Raw genomic sequence first — 15,469 nt, forward strand, 5'->3', positions numbered from 1 at the left:
TAACTCTTCTCATAATACAAAACTTACCCCGTGCTTTGTGACATGCTGCTTTGCACTCTTGCTGTATGACTGGCCTTTAGTTTGCAGACGCTCCGTCCCCTCTTCAGTGCTGACAATTAGCTCCATGGTGACAGGGATCTCCCCATCGGACACCTCGTTATAAATCTTTTCTCCCTTGTCCTTCGACAGCCTGGTGACCTTAGAGTGACCTTCTGCTCCGGCCTGCAGTGTTTCCAAACTCTGTCTCAATTCAGCCTGTCCATCACTGCTGTTCCCTGAAGCATCTGTGCTCTCTTTCTCTTTACACTCAGTAGATGTTTGTTCTTTCAGGAGTCCCCGCAGCTCCACATTTTCTGATTTAAGTCTGAGCAGTTCCTCTCTGCAGGAAGGGAAATTTGATTAGTCTACTGTCCAGGCAGCTCACTCTTATTAGTGCAAGTTATATTGAAAATAAGGAGTATAATGTGGGTTCTACAAAAGAAAAGACCCACCTAAGGTGCAAGACTGATGTGGCCCCACAATCAGTCAGCAGGGATTTAAGTGCCATTACATCTTTCTTCCTCTCCATAGAATCTCTCTCTTCAAGATCCAAACTGTTGTTTCCAGACTGAGCGTGCTCTCTACTCTGGCTGAGACCACTGTCAACACTCTCATCATCAACCAGCTTTACAGGAACCATCTAAAATATAGTTAGAAATACAAATATAGTTAAAATGGCTTAAATGTTCAAATGTTTCAGGTACTAATGCAATAACTGATCATTTATGTCATACCTGTCCCAGTTTCATGTCTGTCTGACTCTCTTTATTCTGACCAGAGTGATTCATCCTGCTACCGTGAGACGAAGTCTGAGCCTCCCGCGTCTTCTCTAGCTGCTAGAGTAATGGGATGGGAGGCGAGTATGACACACATGGCTCGGTAAAAGAAAAACTTAATGAGGGAACAGAATCCATAAAACACTGCACAGCAAGAGCAGAATGGCATGACGTGTCTAATGTGGTATGGCGAAGAGAGACCGTTTCATGGAACACAGAGATAAAAAACAGGGACTGGTTAGGAAAGGTGAAGATAAGAGAAAGAGGATATTTTCTACTACAGGCAAGAAATACACATGTTAGAAAAATAAGACATAAGAGTATCACAAAGTAAAGAGACATTAATAACAGGCTAGACAGAGTAGAAGGTTAAAGGACCAGTGTGTAAGATTTAGTGGCATCTAGCAGTGCAGTTGTAGATGGCAACCAATTGAATACAAAAGGCCCTCTCTAGAGCCAGTGTTTGTTTTGTTTGTTCTGGGCTACTGTAGAAACATGGCAGTGTAAAATGGCAGCCTTTGTGAAAGAGGACCCACTCATTCTAAGGTAACGAAAACGCAAAGATTTTTTATTTTCAGGTGATTGTAAAATAAATAAAACATACTTATGAATATTATTTTCCATTTCTGCCAAGTCTGTTCCGCTAGATGCCACTAAATTAAACATGCTGCACCTTTATGATGTAGGTTCAAAGGTTAGAAAGGAGCTACTAAAGGTGGATGTTAGACAATGACTCAGACATGATTCATTGAATATTTGCTAAATGAAATAATTTTCAAAAGTGTCTTTTGCTGTAAGGTTCAGAAAAGAAACATTGAAGCCACAACTTCCAGATCAATTTTTTCCATTTAATGTTTTGCAGCTGTCTTTTGTAGACTCTAACCTGCTTCCAAGGGCTGCTGCTGGCCAGGTCCTGGTCCTCCTTACTGTAAACTTCACGATCTGACTTCTCCAGCAGTGACAGTCGGTTTTGTAGCTCGTTGTTTAAAGTCTGCAATCTGCTGACACAATCCTGCAGCTCCAGCACCTAATATCCAGAAGGACTAACTTTAATCCATTTGCATGATTGTCTTCCTACTTTAAGTGTTTTGGTGACATACCTCCCAAGTAATTACAGTCATATTTACACAGGTAATTACTTAAGCCTATATATTCAAGAGCAAGGGACAATATTTATTTATTTTTTCTTCACATATGTTTTAGTTTGAAAAGGATTTTACCTTCTGTTTGAGTTGCTCAGCAGACAGTAGAGACAAGCTGTCATCCTGACCCTCTCCCACACAGATACTCATGTAGGAAGTCTGATCTCCAATGAAACTCAAAGTGTCACCTGAAATGTCACATGAAGAGTCAATTAAACATAATCTATGTAACAAAACTCTTGAAAAATACGAATAAGACATCTAGTGTATTTTTGCTGGTCTCACCACCATCAGTGGCTCCACCAACCCCTCCGCCACGGTTCTGGATGGCTCCTAAACGAGCCTGCAGAGAGGCATTCCAGCGCTGGGCATCTTCAAGCTGATGTCTCATACTCTCCAGTTCTTTAGGATCAATTAGGTCCATACCTGAACAAAGACACAGAGAGTTACACACAGTCATGTCTCTAGTGTGACAAGACAGTCCATTCATGCTTCAGTAACGTTGTCATGAAGCTATTGAATGTGTGGGAACATCAACATTTTTTAAATTTAAATGAACAGTGATTTATATGCAGTTTCATTTGTAGTGAAATCTTAGTTAGTTTATGTGAACTGTCAGTAGGATACTATAACAGTTTTTCACATCAATAAAAACATTGGGGTCATATATGCATAGACTAGCAAAAATGCACAGATTTTTACACAGGACTGCATGCATCTTTGGAAAAAAAATGAGACCAATTTCAAATCGAAATTTCATAGTTTATGGGTCTTTTGATGGTTTAAAGAGTGACCAAATCCCTTGTAATCACCCCCAAAAAATCTCATACAGAGAAAGTTAAAAACTGGACAAATATTAAAAAAGGATCTTACTGTATGACCAGACCTAGTTTTTTGAGAAAACATTATTTGCTATTCTGCTCTTTGGGATGCTTATTTGTTACATAATAATTGACCCATAGATTAATTGGGTAAGCTAGTGGTGGAATTTAATTAGTCGAAAGGCTGCAATATGTAAGAAGGAGCTTGGGAAAAAACACATATGGTACGTGTTTGTCTACATACAGCATGCACGCACACGTGCACACATTATATATAAATAATAATGCATATATGATCTAAAACATAAACTGGGGAAATGTAATCAGTGGTACTTGGCTGCATCCATCTACTATTTCCAGTCAATGTGAGTGTCAGCCTGTTACTTACAGCTGATCTATTTATACACCTCTGTAGACTGGGGCGAAGGATGAGCATGCACACTCATGCGAGCGCATACACACATGTGGGCAGACACTGAGGTAATTTGGCTTAGACGACTACCTGAGCGTACAGTGACATTTTCAATCAGTCTCAAGGCTGTGTCCTGATGTTACACTACATCTGAGGCACTGACTGTGCGAATTCATTATTTCATCAGATAATAAAATAAGGATTTCTATTGTTTTTTTTGGGATAGGGATCCATTTAGGGCAAGCTACACTATAGTAAGATACTCTGTGATTCTGCATCTTATACCATCAAACAGTATATTAACCGTTAATATCTTTCTTGAAGTTGTTATGTAATGACATGCTTATGTGATTAAATCTAATTCATGTGACAGATGGTTGGATGAGTTGGATTAATAACCAGAGGGGAGTTAGAGAGGTGATGCAATCAAGAGACAACCAGATGTTTTAATAGGAAAGTCAAAACAAGCAGTCAGCATGTTAGGAGTGAAAGACAAAAAAGACAGGCCAACAGCAGCCTTTATTCATGTTTTTTTTATCTTTAAATAAAAGAGGACAGACAAGTTGAGAAACAGAATGGATGGGTGTGAGACAATTACATTTGAAGGGTGACAGAAAAACCAGTAGAAACTCTGTGAGAATGGACAAAACATGCAGATGAACAGGTGATGATGGAAAGAACAATGAACAGAAGGGGAACAGAGATGATGAGAGGAGGAACCAGGTGAGCATGCTGAATAAAGTGACAGGCAAAGAGAGGATGTGAGCTTGTCAGCAGGAGATATAATTAGAGTACACACACTGGACAAAGAAGACAGGTGTGTTTGTGTATGTGTGTTTCCCCCAATGTCAATGAACCTCGCCACTTCCTCCTGAGATTTAGTGTCTTAACTCTTCTACCAACCTACGTGATAAGCATGATTCCTTTTCTTCATTCAGTTTGCAGTTTTGATATACAACCTAGTGTGTTTTCACTGCACCTTCTCTGAGCTTGGCTCTGTCTAGCTCTCTCTCCAGGTCGTCCCTTAGTTCCTCATTAGTTTTGATGCTGTCCTCCAGCTGCTGCCTGAGGAGCTGCACCGCTGTCAGCTCCAACTGCAGAGCATGGAGACGCTGGGCACTGCAAAACACACATTCATACACAAAGAATATGTTGTATTCATCAAATAAGTTAACCCACTCAAACTAATATTTTCATTTTCAGTTATACATAGCAATGACTGTTTATTTCATTATCGCCTCCCTACCTGTCCTGCTCCTTTACGGTCCTGACCAGACTGGAGTAAAGCTGTTGTTCGGCTCTCAGAGCTTTGTTCAGAGCATTTTGCTCCTGTTGCAAAGCTATAAGGTTGGGCAAAGCCTTAGGGGGGACAAGAAGTGATAGGATGATGGTCTTAATGTCAGAGCATTGAGAGTAATATTTGTTATTTTTTGGTATTTTATCAGGAGAAAAAATTGTTTTAGTTTACTTCTTGTTGGCTATCTCCACCAATCATGGTTCTCTCTCTTTGCGGGAGGCCGGGGAGTGATCGTTCCATGCCGCTGCCGATGAGCTGATCCTGGGTATGATCAGCCCGACTCTCCCCTCTCTGGTCAAGGCGCTGGTGAAGAACCTGCTCAGAGACATAAACAAAACACAAGGTTGCTGGAGAAGAGGCAACATAGTTCAAATGCAATCAGAAGAGTGGCTGTTTGCTCAAAGCTGCAGTGTGTTGCTTTGAGTGATCATAGTTTGACTATGTGAACGGAGGAAACCTTACATTGATAATCTCATCCTTTGTCTTCAGAGTGGCAGTCAGGGACTCAATATTAGCAGCCTGACCTTCATTCCGGCCCTCCAGCTCAGATAACAATGACTGTAGCTCTGCCAAAGAAATCTGGATGTTGGGGGATTACACAAAAAAATAAAACACCTGTTGGAAATAGTGTCAAAATTATACACACAATTAGAAGCTATATATATTATATATATAACTAACAGACCTTCAATTCATTCTCCCTCTTCAGTGCTTTATTCAGTGCTTCAGTTTTCTGTGCTAGCTCCTTCTTCAGGATCACGATTGCTTTCTTGGAGTGAGGAATGTTCTCCAAATTATCCTCACTGTTCCTCCTGGACAGCTCAACTTCAGTGCAGACAAAACAGAATCAAATGTAGGACCGACATGTAATCTAGCTTATAAATATCCAGAGAGAGAGTTTAAAAGTCATAAGGCCTCACACCTTCCCTCTCGTCCAACTTCTCCTGCATGATCTGGATAGTTTGTCTGAGCTCCAGCACACGATCCGGTTCCTCCTTCTGCCTCATCTCTGCCAGAAACTGGTCCCTCTCCTGACCGCGCTGAAGAAGCTTCTGCAAAACAACAAAGATAAAAAGTTAGCACACTTGTACAACTGATACCTTAAACTTTTTTAATAAAAGGTACAGGTAGGTCACAGAGTCATTTGAAGTCAAGAGAGAGGAAAGGAGTTTTTGTTATTCTCCTTGGGAGTTATGATTTCCTCATCTTGTTAGGCCAAGTGCATTTTACAGCTGAGTAACTGTGTTGTCTCCCAGAGGAACTTACATTGATGAGGCTTTCTTTTTCAGCAAGCAGGGCTCTGAGCTCTGCAGTCTCTAAATAACCCTCCTGGGCCGTTGTGGAGCTTTGCTTCCCAGCAGCGGCAAGCTGCTGCTGTCTGTCAGACAGCTGTCGCCTTAGTTCCTGAATCTCCTGAGTACGTTCAGACAGCATGCGGTTGTAGTGCTCTGCAGACTCCTGGGGAGATAAAAGTAATGAGGAGCTGAGTGAGTACATTTTGAGTTAGTGATGTTTGCACACATTGAGAATGTGTGTGTGTGGCTTATTGTAGATCCGTCAGTATAATGAGAATAAGCATTTTGTTTCTGTACATATTCTATAAATTTAGTTAACTGTGAGAATCATTGAAACCACTGAACATTCTTTGTTAATGAAGTACAGACCTTGAGGAGTTGGTCTTTGCTGCTAATTGTAGCCATCAGTCCTTCCACAGCACTCTCATTGTCAGCAACAAGCCTTTCCCTGGCCTTCACAGCCTCAGCCAACATAGCCTCCGTGACCTTTAACCTCTGGCCCATTTGCTCAGCGAGGTCACGTGCATGAGTCTGCGACTGGCTCAGCATGGATTCTGCCATTTCCTACAAACAAAGGTTGAGAGAGACATCAGGATAAAGAGTCGGCATATGTTAATGGGTCGGAACATAATGGTGAGAAACCATAATAAACATGGCTCAGGGTGGGTGAAGGTGACTCTGTTTGTCAACTAACATCCATATCCTTTGTCTTGCCCTCCAGGGAGAGCTGTAACTGGCTGATGATGGCGTCCTTCTCCCTCAGTGACCTGTTCAGGTTATCTTCTACATCTTGCTTGGCTCTCTGCAGGTTCTTCAGTGTGTTTGCAAGATGCTGCAGCTCCACATCCTTCTCCTTGATCAGACTGTCAAAATTCTGAAAGGAGAAAAACAAGTAGGCAGATGCAACAGATTTAAGTCAAACTTCCTAAAGATAATTTCATTACAGACTCCTAATGGCTAAATTTTAAATTATGTAAAAAATGTTACCCCAAATCAAACACGATAGTCACTCACATTAATAGTTTCCTCGTTGTGAGAGAGCAGGTTATTGAGCCTATCGAGGTCTCTTTCCTTCTCTCTTAGAGACAGCTGCAGTTGATGTATCTCATTGTCTTTTTCCTCAATGGCAGCAAACTTCTCATCCAGCGCTTGCTGTGAGAGAGAAAAATGAAGAATGTCAGACTCAAATGATAGTTACCCGCGGTCTGAAGATTACACAGAAGGAATGCTCACCTCCAGAGCTTTCTCCTTTTCTTTCAGCCTTTGTCGCAGCTTGGAAAGCACATTATCGTTTCCTCCCGGGCTTTTGCTTTGCTCAAAGTCTCTGACCATGTTTATGTACTCCTGATGAACACAGAAGAAAACAATGTAAAAAAACAACAAATAAAATTAATTAATTTAATACTACACAATAAGATATCTTTTAACTTCTGGTCTAAAATCTGTCTGTGAATATGTTCAGTGTTGTTGTGTCACCTGCAGCTGCTGCTCTTTATCAGCCAGAGTGGACGTGAGCCGCTGTATGGTGACCTCATGGGACTGCAGTTTTCTTTTGGTTTGGTCTAACAGCTCCTGGTACTGCTGTTCCAGAGCGCTCTCCCTCTCCCCGATCTCACCGCTCTGCTTTTTGAGCTGATTGTTCAGATCCTGAAGGGGATATTACAATGCTGTTATACAAAAGCCAATATTTGAGGGACACATAACAGAAAAGAGGATTTAGAATGCCTGATGGTTTCATTCCAGAGACAATAATAAAGGTCTTACATTCAGGGCCTTGTCTCCCTTTTTCTTCTGCTGTTGCAGGTCCTCCAGTTCCACCTCTAGCTGGTCCTTTGCCTGCTGTGAGTCAGCCAATTCTTGCTCCTTTCTGTCCAGGGCACGCTGTAGCTTTTGAGCTTCAAGCACCTTGGCATGGTGTTCCCCCTGTAGTTTGGCCAGCTCTGTTTGCTTTGCCATTAATAAATTTTGGTGCTCCTCTACTCCCTGAGGGAAATATAAAAGAAATATTTATCTTTACAGAATCTGCAATGTGTATTTGTCAATGAGGTGGAGATAAAAATACTCCTGTCTCTTTCATTAACAGTCTAAAAAAATGCAATACTTGCCTGGTATTTCTGCAACTGGGCTTTATGAGCTGCCTCTCTAGCCTTGGCCAGAGCGTCATCCCTGTCCTCAATCTCATGACACAACTCTGCAATCTGTGTAATACAAAGGGAAGACAGACGGTTTGTTTTTAGAGCAATGCATCATGCAGAATAGTGAGAACGTAGACCGGTGAAGTCTTGTCACAGTTAAAAGCAGCTGTTATGAACCCCACAATAAATACAATTTGTTAATAAATGTATTAACTTACCTCTTTTTCCTTTTCTTTGAGGACTTGAGTGAGCCCCTGGATTGTTTTGTCTCGCTTTATAGCATTTTTCTTCTCAGAGTTGAGTTCATTCTCTTTCTCCTCCAATTTCCCTGACAGGGTCTGTGAACATAAATTAGAAATCTTATAGCACAAAGCAATCTCTCAAATTCAAAACTATTCATCAGAATTAAATCTCATGTACTCCGTGTACCTTGTTCTGACTCTGAGTGTCATCCAGTGTTTGTGTCAGGTTCTCATTAGTGCCTCTTGTCTGGGTGAGCTCTTGAGTCAGTAGCTTATTGACGGACTCCAATCGGCTAACCTCACTCTTCTTCTCAGCGAATCCAGGAAACATACAAACACAAGAAAGGGAAAAAAATTATTAATACCTGCAAGTATGTTCAGTGACAAAGCGGTTATCTGTAACAGCTTTTTACTGGAGCTACAGTAGTTTTCCTGGTTGGGATTACTGAAAAGAGCTACCTCCACTCTAACAGGGGTGTACACATCATCAAACTCCTCTGTAAGGTCATGCAGAGACTTCCATTCTGCCTCTCTGTGTCTGGGCTTGGCTCGGGGATTGACGTCGCCAACACTTAACCTCTTAAGGACTGGGATGCGGCTCCCTGCAGGGACAGACACTTGCTGTCTGGAAATGCAGCGCAGGAGCTGGATCAGGTCAGAGATCACAGAAGGCTGACTTGAGGAGCTCTGCAGCAGTGCTCTGGCCTGGACTTTTCCTCTTTGATCCTCAGTGACACCAAGTCTGGCAGCAAACACCCTGGGCTCTCTAAGTTTTGGTTTGGGTGGAGTGTCTGGAGGGGTTTCTGAGAAGTCTCTATTGAGGGACTGCAGAGATGTGGAGAGACCTTTGAATCCAGATCTAGGCAGGGTGCCCTGACGTTGGACCAGGTCAAGGTACACGCTCTGTGAGCGGTGGCGTGTACCTCGGAAACCAAAGCTCTTCATCAAGCCATCCAGCCCAGCCGCTGATCCCAGCCTGCTGCTCCTGAGGCCCGGGCGCCCCGGGAACGCCCCTTTACTAACAATTATATCCAGACTCACACATCTTCTCATGCGACTCTCCACGTGACTGCTTCCACTGTCCCTGAACCACTGTCCTTCAGAGGCCAGCTGACATATAGCCTCATCATCAGGACTGCCCCCCTCAGGGGACCTGAGTTGAGTCTTGGAACTGGTGCTCTCCTCGTCACTCTTTAGTGGTCTTGGGTTGTGTTTGTTGTAGATGTGGACGATGCACTGCATGAGTTGCTCTTTTTCCGCATGCAGCTTCTGGACCTGATTATTGTGCTCATCCTGCAGCTGGCTGATGTTAATGTCACACTCTACCACCTTCTCCAACTGGAACACACATTTCCCACAGAGGAACTCTCCACGACCGTCACGAGTCACCTCCTGGCCCAGAACATGGGACAAGATGACTTGTAGTTTCCTCTTTGCTAACGAGCTGAAAATCCAGCGACACTGGCTTCCCACCAGGCGAACACCACATATACGACACGGGTCCTTCATGGCGCCTTAGATCTTCAGACTCCAGACTCACCCGCTAACAACAAGTCCAAAAAAGCCTCTCGCTGACACGCAAACTGTCCAGTGACCTAATGGTCCGCAGCCTGCCAGCCATGAAATAGCGATCTATCATTTTCTCTCACTGCGTCAGTGAGAGAAGCACAGAGGAGAATGAATGAGAGAAGAGCACTGTAAGCCTTAAGCCTTTAATAATCCTTGCTCCCGCCTCTATTCCACTCTCCCCCACATTCAATCAGATTAAACCCTCCAGGACTGCTGTAGTGATCTGTGTTATGGCCAATGCCAAACCATCTCTTGAAAACCTCCTCCCGAATGCCCTGATAAGGATATCAGGTATGGAGACCGGCCATGTACAGGTGCCTCTCCAGGAGACTGGTGATGACGGCAGCAGCCAGTCACTCCTGTGGAGTCCGTCCTGCTCGAGTACATCAAACAGGTGTCTTCTGGCAATCACTGCTGTCACATATTCCATTACAGCTCTTTCCGAGAGAGGCCACTGTAAGTCCAATTATGCAGCAAAAGAATCCCTGGTAGACAAGTTTCACCCAAACTTTAAAAATTAAATTCAACTTTATTTAGTTGGATAAAATGAAATAATATAAAGTCTTGTAAAGTAAAACAGCTTTATTTATTTATTTGGGTTTTTTCCCTTTTGGCTTGTTAATAGATATGGTGGCGATAAAGGACACGGAACAGGGAAATATGATTGTTTGCTTTGTTTGTTTGTACATGTGTTTTGAGTTCATGTGACCAAAATAAACTAAACTAAACTATTTATATAGCATCAAATCTTAGCGCCCTTTCACGTAGAGCAGGTCTAGATCAGACTGTTAATTTACAGAGACCCAACTTTGCCCCATGAACAAGCACTTGGTGACAGCAGCAAAGGAAAAATTCCGTTTTAACAGGAAGAAACCTCAAAAAGAACCAAGCATATCTTTCAAAAATCTTTGCAACACAAACAGCACATTCATTTGTTTACCCTCATCCGATGAACACTGAAGGGTTACAATGTGTTTTTCCTTTTAATTAAGAAGGATAGCCATAAATAACTCTCAGACGAACTATCTCCAGACAGCCTGGTAATCCAGTCTTAGCACCGTGACCTGAGTACAGAAGCCAAGGCGTGATGAGGAATCATGGACACTGACCAACTAACTGCTTTCTACTCTGAAAGTCAACAGTGCAGTGCTTTCACCAACAGTATGCTTAATACCTTGATGAGCACTATCAAACTGCATCGTATTTTCTCAATGAGATGGATATTTCTAAATGTTTACAATTATAAGCTGTCCCAGATAGATAAGTATTTAATTTGTTTACACTTAACATTATTTACTTTAATTTTAAAGTGAAATACAGCAGCCTAAAATGTCTATCCTGTTGGAGATGAAAAGTTATTATTTCAAAGCGAATAAAACCGTGAAAATGTTAAAAATTTCAGGCCTACTGTTTTTATTTTCATTTAAAAAGTAATTCCTTTATCTTTAATAATTTCAGTTGTTAGTTTACTCTTGTTTAGATTTATTTATTTATTTGTTATGTTTAAAGAGAGATAAAGAAGTCCTATCCTGTTGTGAAGAAGATAAATATGTTCCCATAATTTGATTGAAATCATCGTTGAAAATCACACAAATATATTTCCTGATTGCCAGATGGTCCGCCAAAACAAATAGTCTAATCTTCGTATTAAACAGCCAAATCTGATTTGACACACAAAATTCAGCCCCTAAACCCACTGAATGTAAAACCATATAGCTGGAAGAGAGAATATTGAGACAACAGAGATCAAAGAATAATTTCCAGTAAAATCCTCCCATGCAGGTTTACTAAACTCTAGTGTAAAGGATTATGGGAAACTGAGCGATAACTCCATAGGTTAAAAACAACAACCAGGCAAAACAAGGACCACCAGCAGTGGAAACAGAAACTAATACAAGGATGCATTTATTCCGCTTATTACTTTATGATGTTTTGAGACTTGGGATAATTCTGACTACTCCAAACTCCCTCCTTTCTTGAGTAGCTCTAATGATGTTAGCTTCCTATCAATGCTAGATGATCCATTATTGCCGCAAGCTTACAACAACAAAACGAGAGTACCATGACTCTTTACTGAGGCGGGGGAACAAAAATAAAACCGCACCAGGAGGCACACAGAGGAGGAAAAGCAAGTCATAAAACATGCCAGAGTACATTTCCTGAAGGTCACCGGAGTCACCGGAGCGACGCGAGGAATCCTCCAAAGCTGCTTTTTGTGGCAACAGCACTTAAAATAGCCTGTTGGTCTATGAGTATGTGAATGACTTAACACATTAATACACACCTAAATGAGTTAGCATTTAGCTTGAGGCAAGACTGTTACTAGAAACACAATAGGAAAGAATGACATGACGATCATTTGAATAAAACGTCTCCCAGAGGGGCAAAACAAAAACAAAAGGTCACAAACACACACACAAGTGGAAGGAAGCCAAAAAAGTCTATGCGGTCAGCCAGAAGTCACGGTCATTGTGCAGTAAGTTCTTTAACGGCAAACCACAGAGGGATTTCATGAGCAAATATCCAAAGAGCAACCAACCTGATGGTCCGGCTGTCTTCTGTCCTTCTCTCTGTGCAGCTCGTCCCTCAGCGCCTGAGAAACAAACAAAAACAGACAGTGGTCAGTCCATAGCTGCATGAAACCAGATTCATTACATACATTTACCTTTATTTGTATCTAGTACAGCATAATGAAGTGAAAAATGAACTGTAATTGCTTTTCATATATCAAGTACACCTTAAACTTTATATTTATTACTTTATTTGGTGGTAGGAAGAAGAGAGCCAGTACATTTAATTCCTATGGATACAATACATACTATTAATATATGGCAAAAAACATTTTGTAACAATGCACTATTGAAATTATTCTATAATTTATCAAAACATTGTAGATAGAAAACTCCTTAATTCCAAGTATTTAGCAAGATATGAACGTCATACCTCCAGTTCTTGATCTTTCTTGGCGATGAGATCTGACAGCTGTTTTACACACTCAGCTGATGATGCATCTGTTTCTTGGTCTCTGTTATTCTTCTGATGGATTGCAGCTTCCTGGTTCTTCAAAGTGATCTTGAGCTGCTCTATAACACTGGTGTGAACAACAAAATATCGTAAGTACTTCTATCTTTATACAGACAGGGTCAAACAGGTTAATATGTATGTATGTTATCCATGCTGATCTGTTGTGTCCTTACTTGTCTTTCTCCTGCAGAGCCTGCTGCAGGTCGTGGACTGGGCTGGGGAGAGGGGTGATGACGTTGGGTAGACCCAGGGATTGGAGCTGCTTCTCAATGTTGATATTCTTAAACTTCTCCTGCTCAGCGATGGCTGCCATCTTCTCGACCTCTTCCTCCGCCGTTCGTAGAGACTGACATGTGGCAAAAAGACCAAATGAGCCATTGTCACTTTTGTTAATTATTGTGACTGTCCAATAATGTCATACTTTCTTCTGTAATACATACAGGATTACTAGGACTTGTATCAGAACTATTTGGACACATATTTCCTCTGCAGATTAGCAAAGATTCACAATGAAAGGTAAACATAGGACTAACGAGTGGTGCTCACTCAAGAAAAAAGCTATTGAAAGTAGAAAAGAAACTGCTGGACTGTGAGACTTTTACATATAAATGAACATCTGTTACCTTCAAGCTCTTGCTAAACGAGTTCACAAATGCTGATTAAGCCTATCACCACCAGAAGAAATCTCTCGGTATTTTACAGCATACAGAATGTTATAATCTGGTGTCTGGTATAACATTCCCGAGCTGGTGGGCTAGTAGTCATGCATTTTATGTTAACCAGCAATGACTTGTTTCCCCACAGATCTGACAGGGAAATTACGTCATGTTCAGCATCTTGACCCATCCCAACGGGTGCTCAGCTCTCAGGCATCTTCGACAGACTGTGAGTATGCATGGCTAAAAGCTGTTGTAACTTTTTACTATGTACTGTTAATATGTGACTTTATTAAGTTTTACTACTTTTTCAGGCAAAACAGCAACCATTTAAATTCCAATCCAAATATGTGGTCAGTTTATCTAAATAACACATATTTGTCATTTTGCTCTGATGTTTTTGGAGCTGCTAGTTGGGTAAGACCAGCCAGTCTGCATATGTCATAGCAGCATGTGTCAACAGTGTTTTTGTCATCACTGCTGGAGGGGTGAAACAAAAGTTGCGCACTGCAGGCTTAATTTGATTATTCAAATATTTAAATCTAAAAAGGTCGGGAACAGATTTCATGATTTTTGAGATCAAGAGAAAACACATTCATGGGAACAAAAGAGAAACTGACTCTCTCTCAGGGACTATAAAAAACAAATATATTATCTGTTGCAAGTAACTTATCATTTGGAAAGTAATTTTTTTAATACCAACTTTAGACTGAAATCATTTATTTTGTCTCACCTGTTCTAGGTCAGCTATCCTCTTACTGAACGCGTCTCGAAGTGCATCCATCTCTCTCTGAGCTTGCTCTCTCACACGTTGGGGTTCTCCTGATTCTCGACCAGCCAGACTCTCCAACGCTTTGCTGAAAAACATCCACAGGGGAGATTAGGTTAGTGCTCATATACAACTGACATATTATATTTGTGTGAATTCTTAAAACACCAAACATTACACAAACTGTGATGTTAGCTGACACTAAGCTTCAATAAGGCAGGACTGTAAATGGCCTGATGCTTACGATGCAGACACGAGTAGCTCCTGTTTCTCTGCAAGGTCCCTCTTCATGGACTCCAGCTCCACTTTCAGCTCAATATTCTATGAACAAACAACATTTAGTCGATTATAGCACAAATGACACATCTGGAGCCATCACAAAATCATTGGCACAAACTACATACATATTTATACACATATGAAAGGTTTATCTTGGAGTAAAAACATAAAAAGTGAACATAAGTGCATTTAAACAAAATATTTTGACACTTCACTACTTTAATTCAATGGGAAAAAAAGAAGATAAAGAAACACAATTAATGTCCGAATGAGACGAGGAAATTCCAATGTGCTTACAACTCTCTCAGAAAAAGCAACAACAATGAAAAGGCAACGAGGCTGCTCTAAGATCATAAAAGTGGGATTGTGGTTGAACAAAACCCAGCTGTTGCCCGGCTGAAGTTGTGATCTCATTTAGTCCTGGGAGGAACTGCTGAATCACATGCAACATTAAGGCACTGAGGGCGAACATAAATGCATGAAAAAAGACTCATTTTGGCATAAAAAAAACTGAATACAACACCGTTTTGAATATGTCCTCGGTGGAGTCGTCACACTTCTGCTGCATGCGCTCCTCCATGAAGTAAATGCGCAGCTTCAGATTGAAGTTCTCTTTCTTCAGAGCTGTGATTTGCTATAGATGAATATATTAAAAAAAAAACTTTTATGCAGGTAGATACTTTGCTGTTCAAGTTCAAGTTCAAGTTAGCAGAGGGCTAACCAGGAGTTGGCCGGCTCGGCCAGAAGAAGTCTCTGATGTGAATTACCGTAATTGGCAGTAATGCAGTAAACATTAACAGAGCAAACAGAAGCTGATCAAAAAACGAGGGCTTCGTACTAAAATATGAGCAAATGTGATTATCAAATAGGGGGAATTAGAAATATAGGCCCCTCTCTAACATAAGCATGTTTCTAATAAAGGCCTGGTACCCTCTGAAGTTAAAGTAAATAAAAGGCCCAGCCACTATTAGAGGAAGTACGGTAATTTTGGTATATTTTTATGTACTTAGTTA

The 15,469-nt window shown here is 41.2% G+C and overlaps 1 protein-coding gene across 5 annotated transcripts in view; it reads right to left on the reverse strand.

Annotated features, from left to right (window-relative positions):
* Positions 1-15,469, reverse strand: part of cdk5rap2 (CDK5 regulatory subunit associated protein 2) — a 38,338-nt gene that overhangs the window by 13,753 nt on the left and 9,116 nt on the right. For 3 of the 5 annotated variants that reach the window (XM_062435300.1, XM_062435301.1, XM_062435297.1), the window contains exons 4-31: positions 14,980-15,090; positions 14,422-14,498; positions 14,142-14,265; positions 12,926-13,098; positions 12,672-12,819; positions 12,268-12,321; positions 8,347-8,466; positions 8,136-8,255; positions 7,888-7,980; positions 7,547-7,765; positions 7,259-7,429; positions 7,016-7,126; positions 6,797-6,934; positions 6,477-6,656; positions 6,152-6,346; positions 5,754-5,945; positions 5,410-5,539; positions 5,173-5,312; positions 4,950-5,066; positions 4,659-4,802; positions 4,437-4,549; positions 4,170-4,309; positions 2,243-2,383; positions 2,036-2,145; positions 1,699-1,842; positions 774-875; positions 492-679; positions 28-379 (exon numbers count right to left, since the gene is read on the reverse strand). In XM_062435300.1, coding sequence (XP_062291284.1) covers positions 28-379; positions 492-679; positions 774-875; positions 1,699-1,842; positions 2,036-2,145; positions 2,243-2,383; positions 4,170-4,309; positions 4,437-4,549; positions 4,659-4,802; positions 4,950-5,066; positions 5,173-5,312; positions 5,410-5,539; positions 5,754-5,945; positions 6,152-6,346; positions 6,477-6,656; positions 6,797-6,934; positions 7,016-7,126; positions 7,259-7,429; positions 7,547-7,765; positions 7,888-7,980; positions 8,136-8,255; positions 8,347-8,466; positions 12,268-12,321; positions 12,672-12,819; positions 12,926-13,098; positions 14,142-14,265; positions 14,422-14,498; positions 14,980-15,090 — 4,047 coding nt within the window. Of the gene's footprint in view, positions 1-27; positions 380-491; positions 680-773; positions 876-1,698; positions 1,843-2,035; positions 2,146-2,242; positions 2,384-4,169; positions 4,310-4,436; positions 4,550-4,658; positions 4,803-4,949; positions 5,067-5,172; positions 5,313-5,409; positions 5,540-5,753; positions 5,946-6,151; positions 6,347-6,476; positions 6,657-6,796; positions 6,935-7,015; positions 7,127-7,258; positions 7,430-7,546; positions 7,766-7,883; positions 7,981-8,135; positions 8,256-8,346; positions 8,467-12,267; positions 12,322-12,671; positions 12,820-12,925; positions 13,099-14,141; positions 14,266-14,421; positions 14,499-14,979; positions 15,091-15,469 lie in introns of all 5 variants that reach the window. The other 2 variants (XM_062435299.1, XM_062435298.1) reach the window with 2 other exon arrangements.

This window comes from Scomber scombrus, chromosome 15 (assembly GCF_963691925.1).
Source record: "Scomber scombrus chromosome 15, fScoSco1.1, whole genome shotgun sequence".
Classification (NCBI taxonomy): domain Eukaryota; kingdom Metazoa; phylum Chordata; class Actinopteri; order Scombriformes; family Scombridae; genus Scomber; species Scomber scombrus.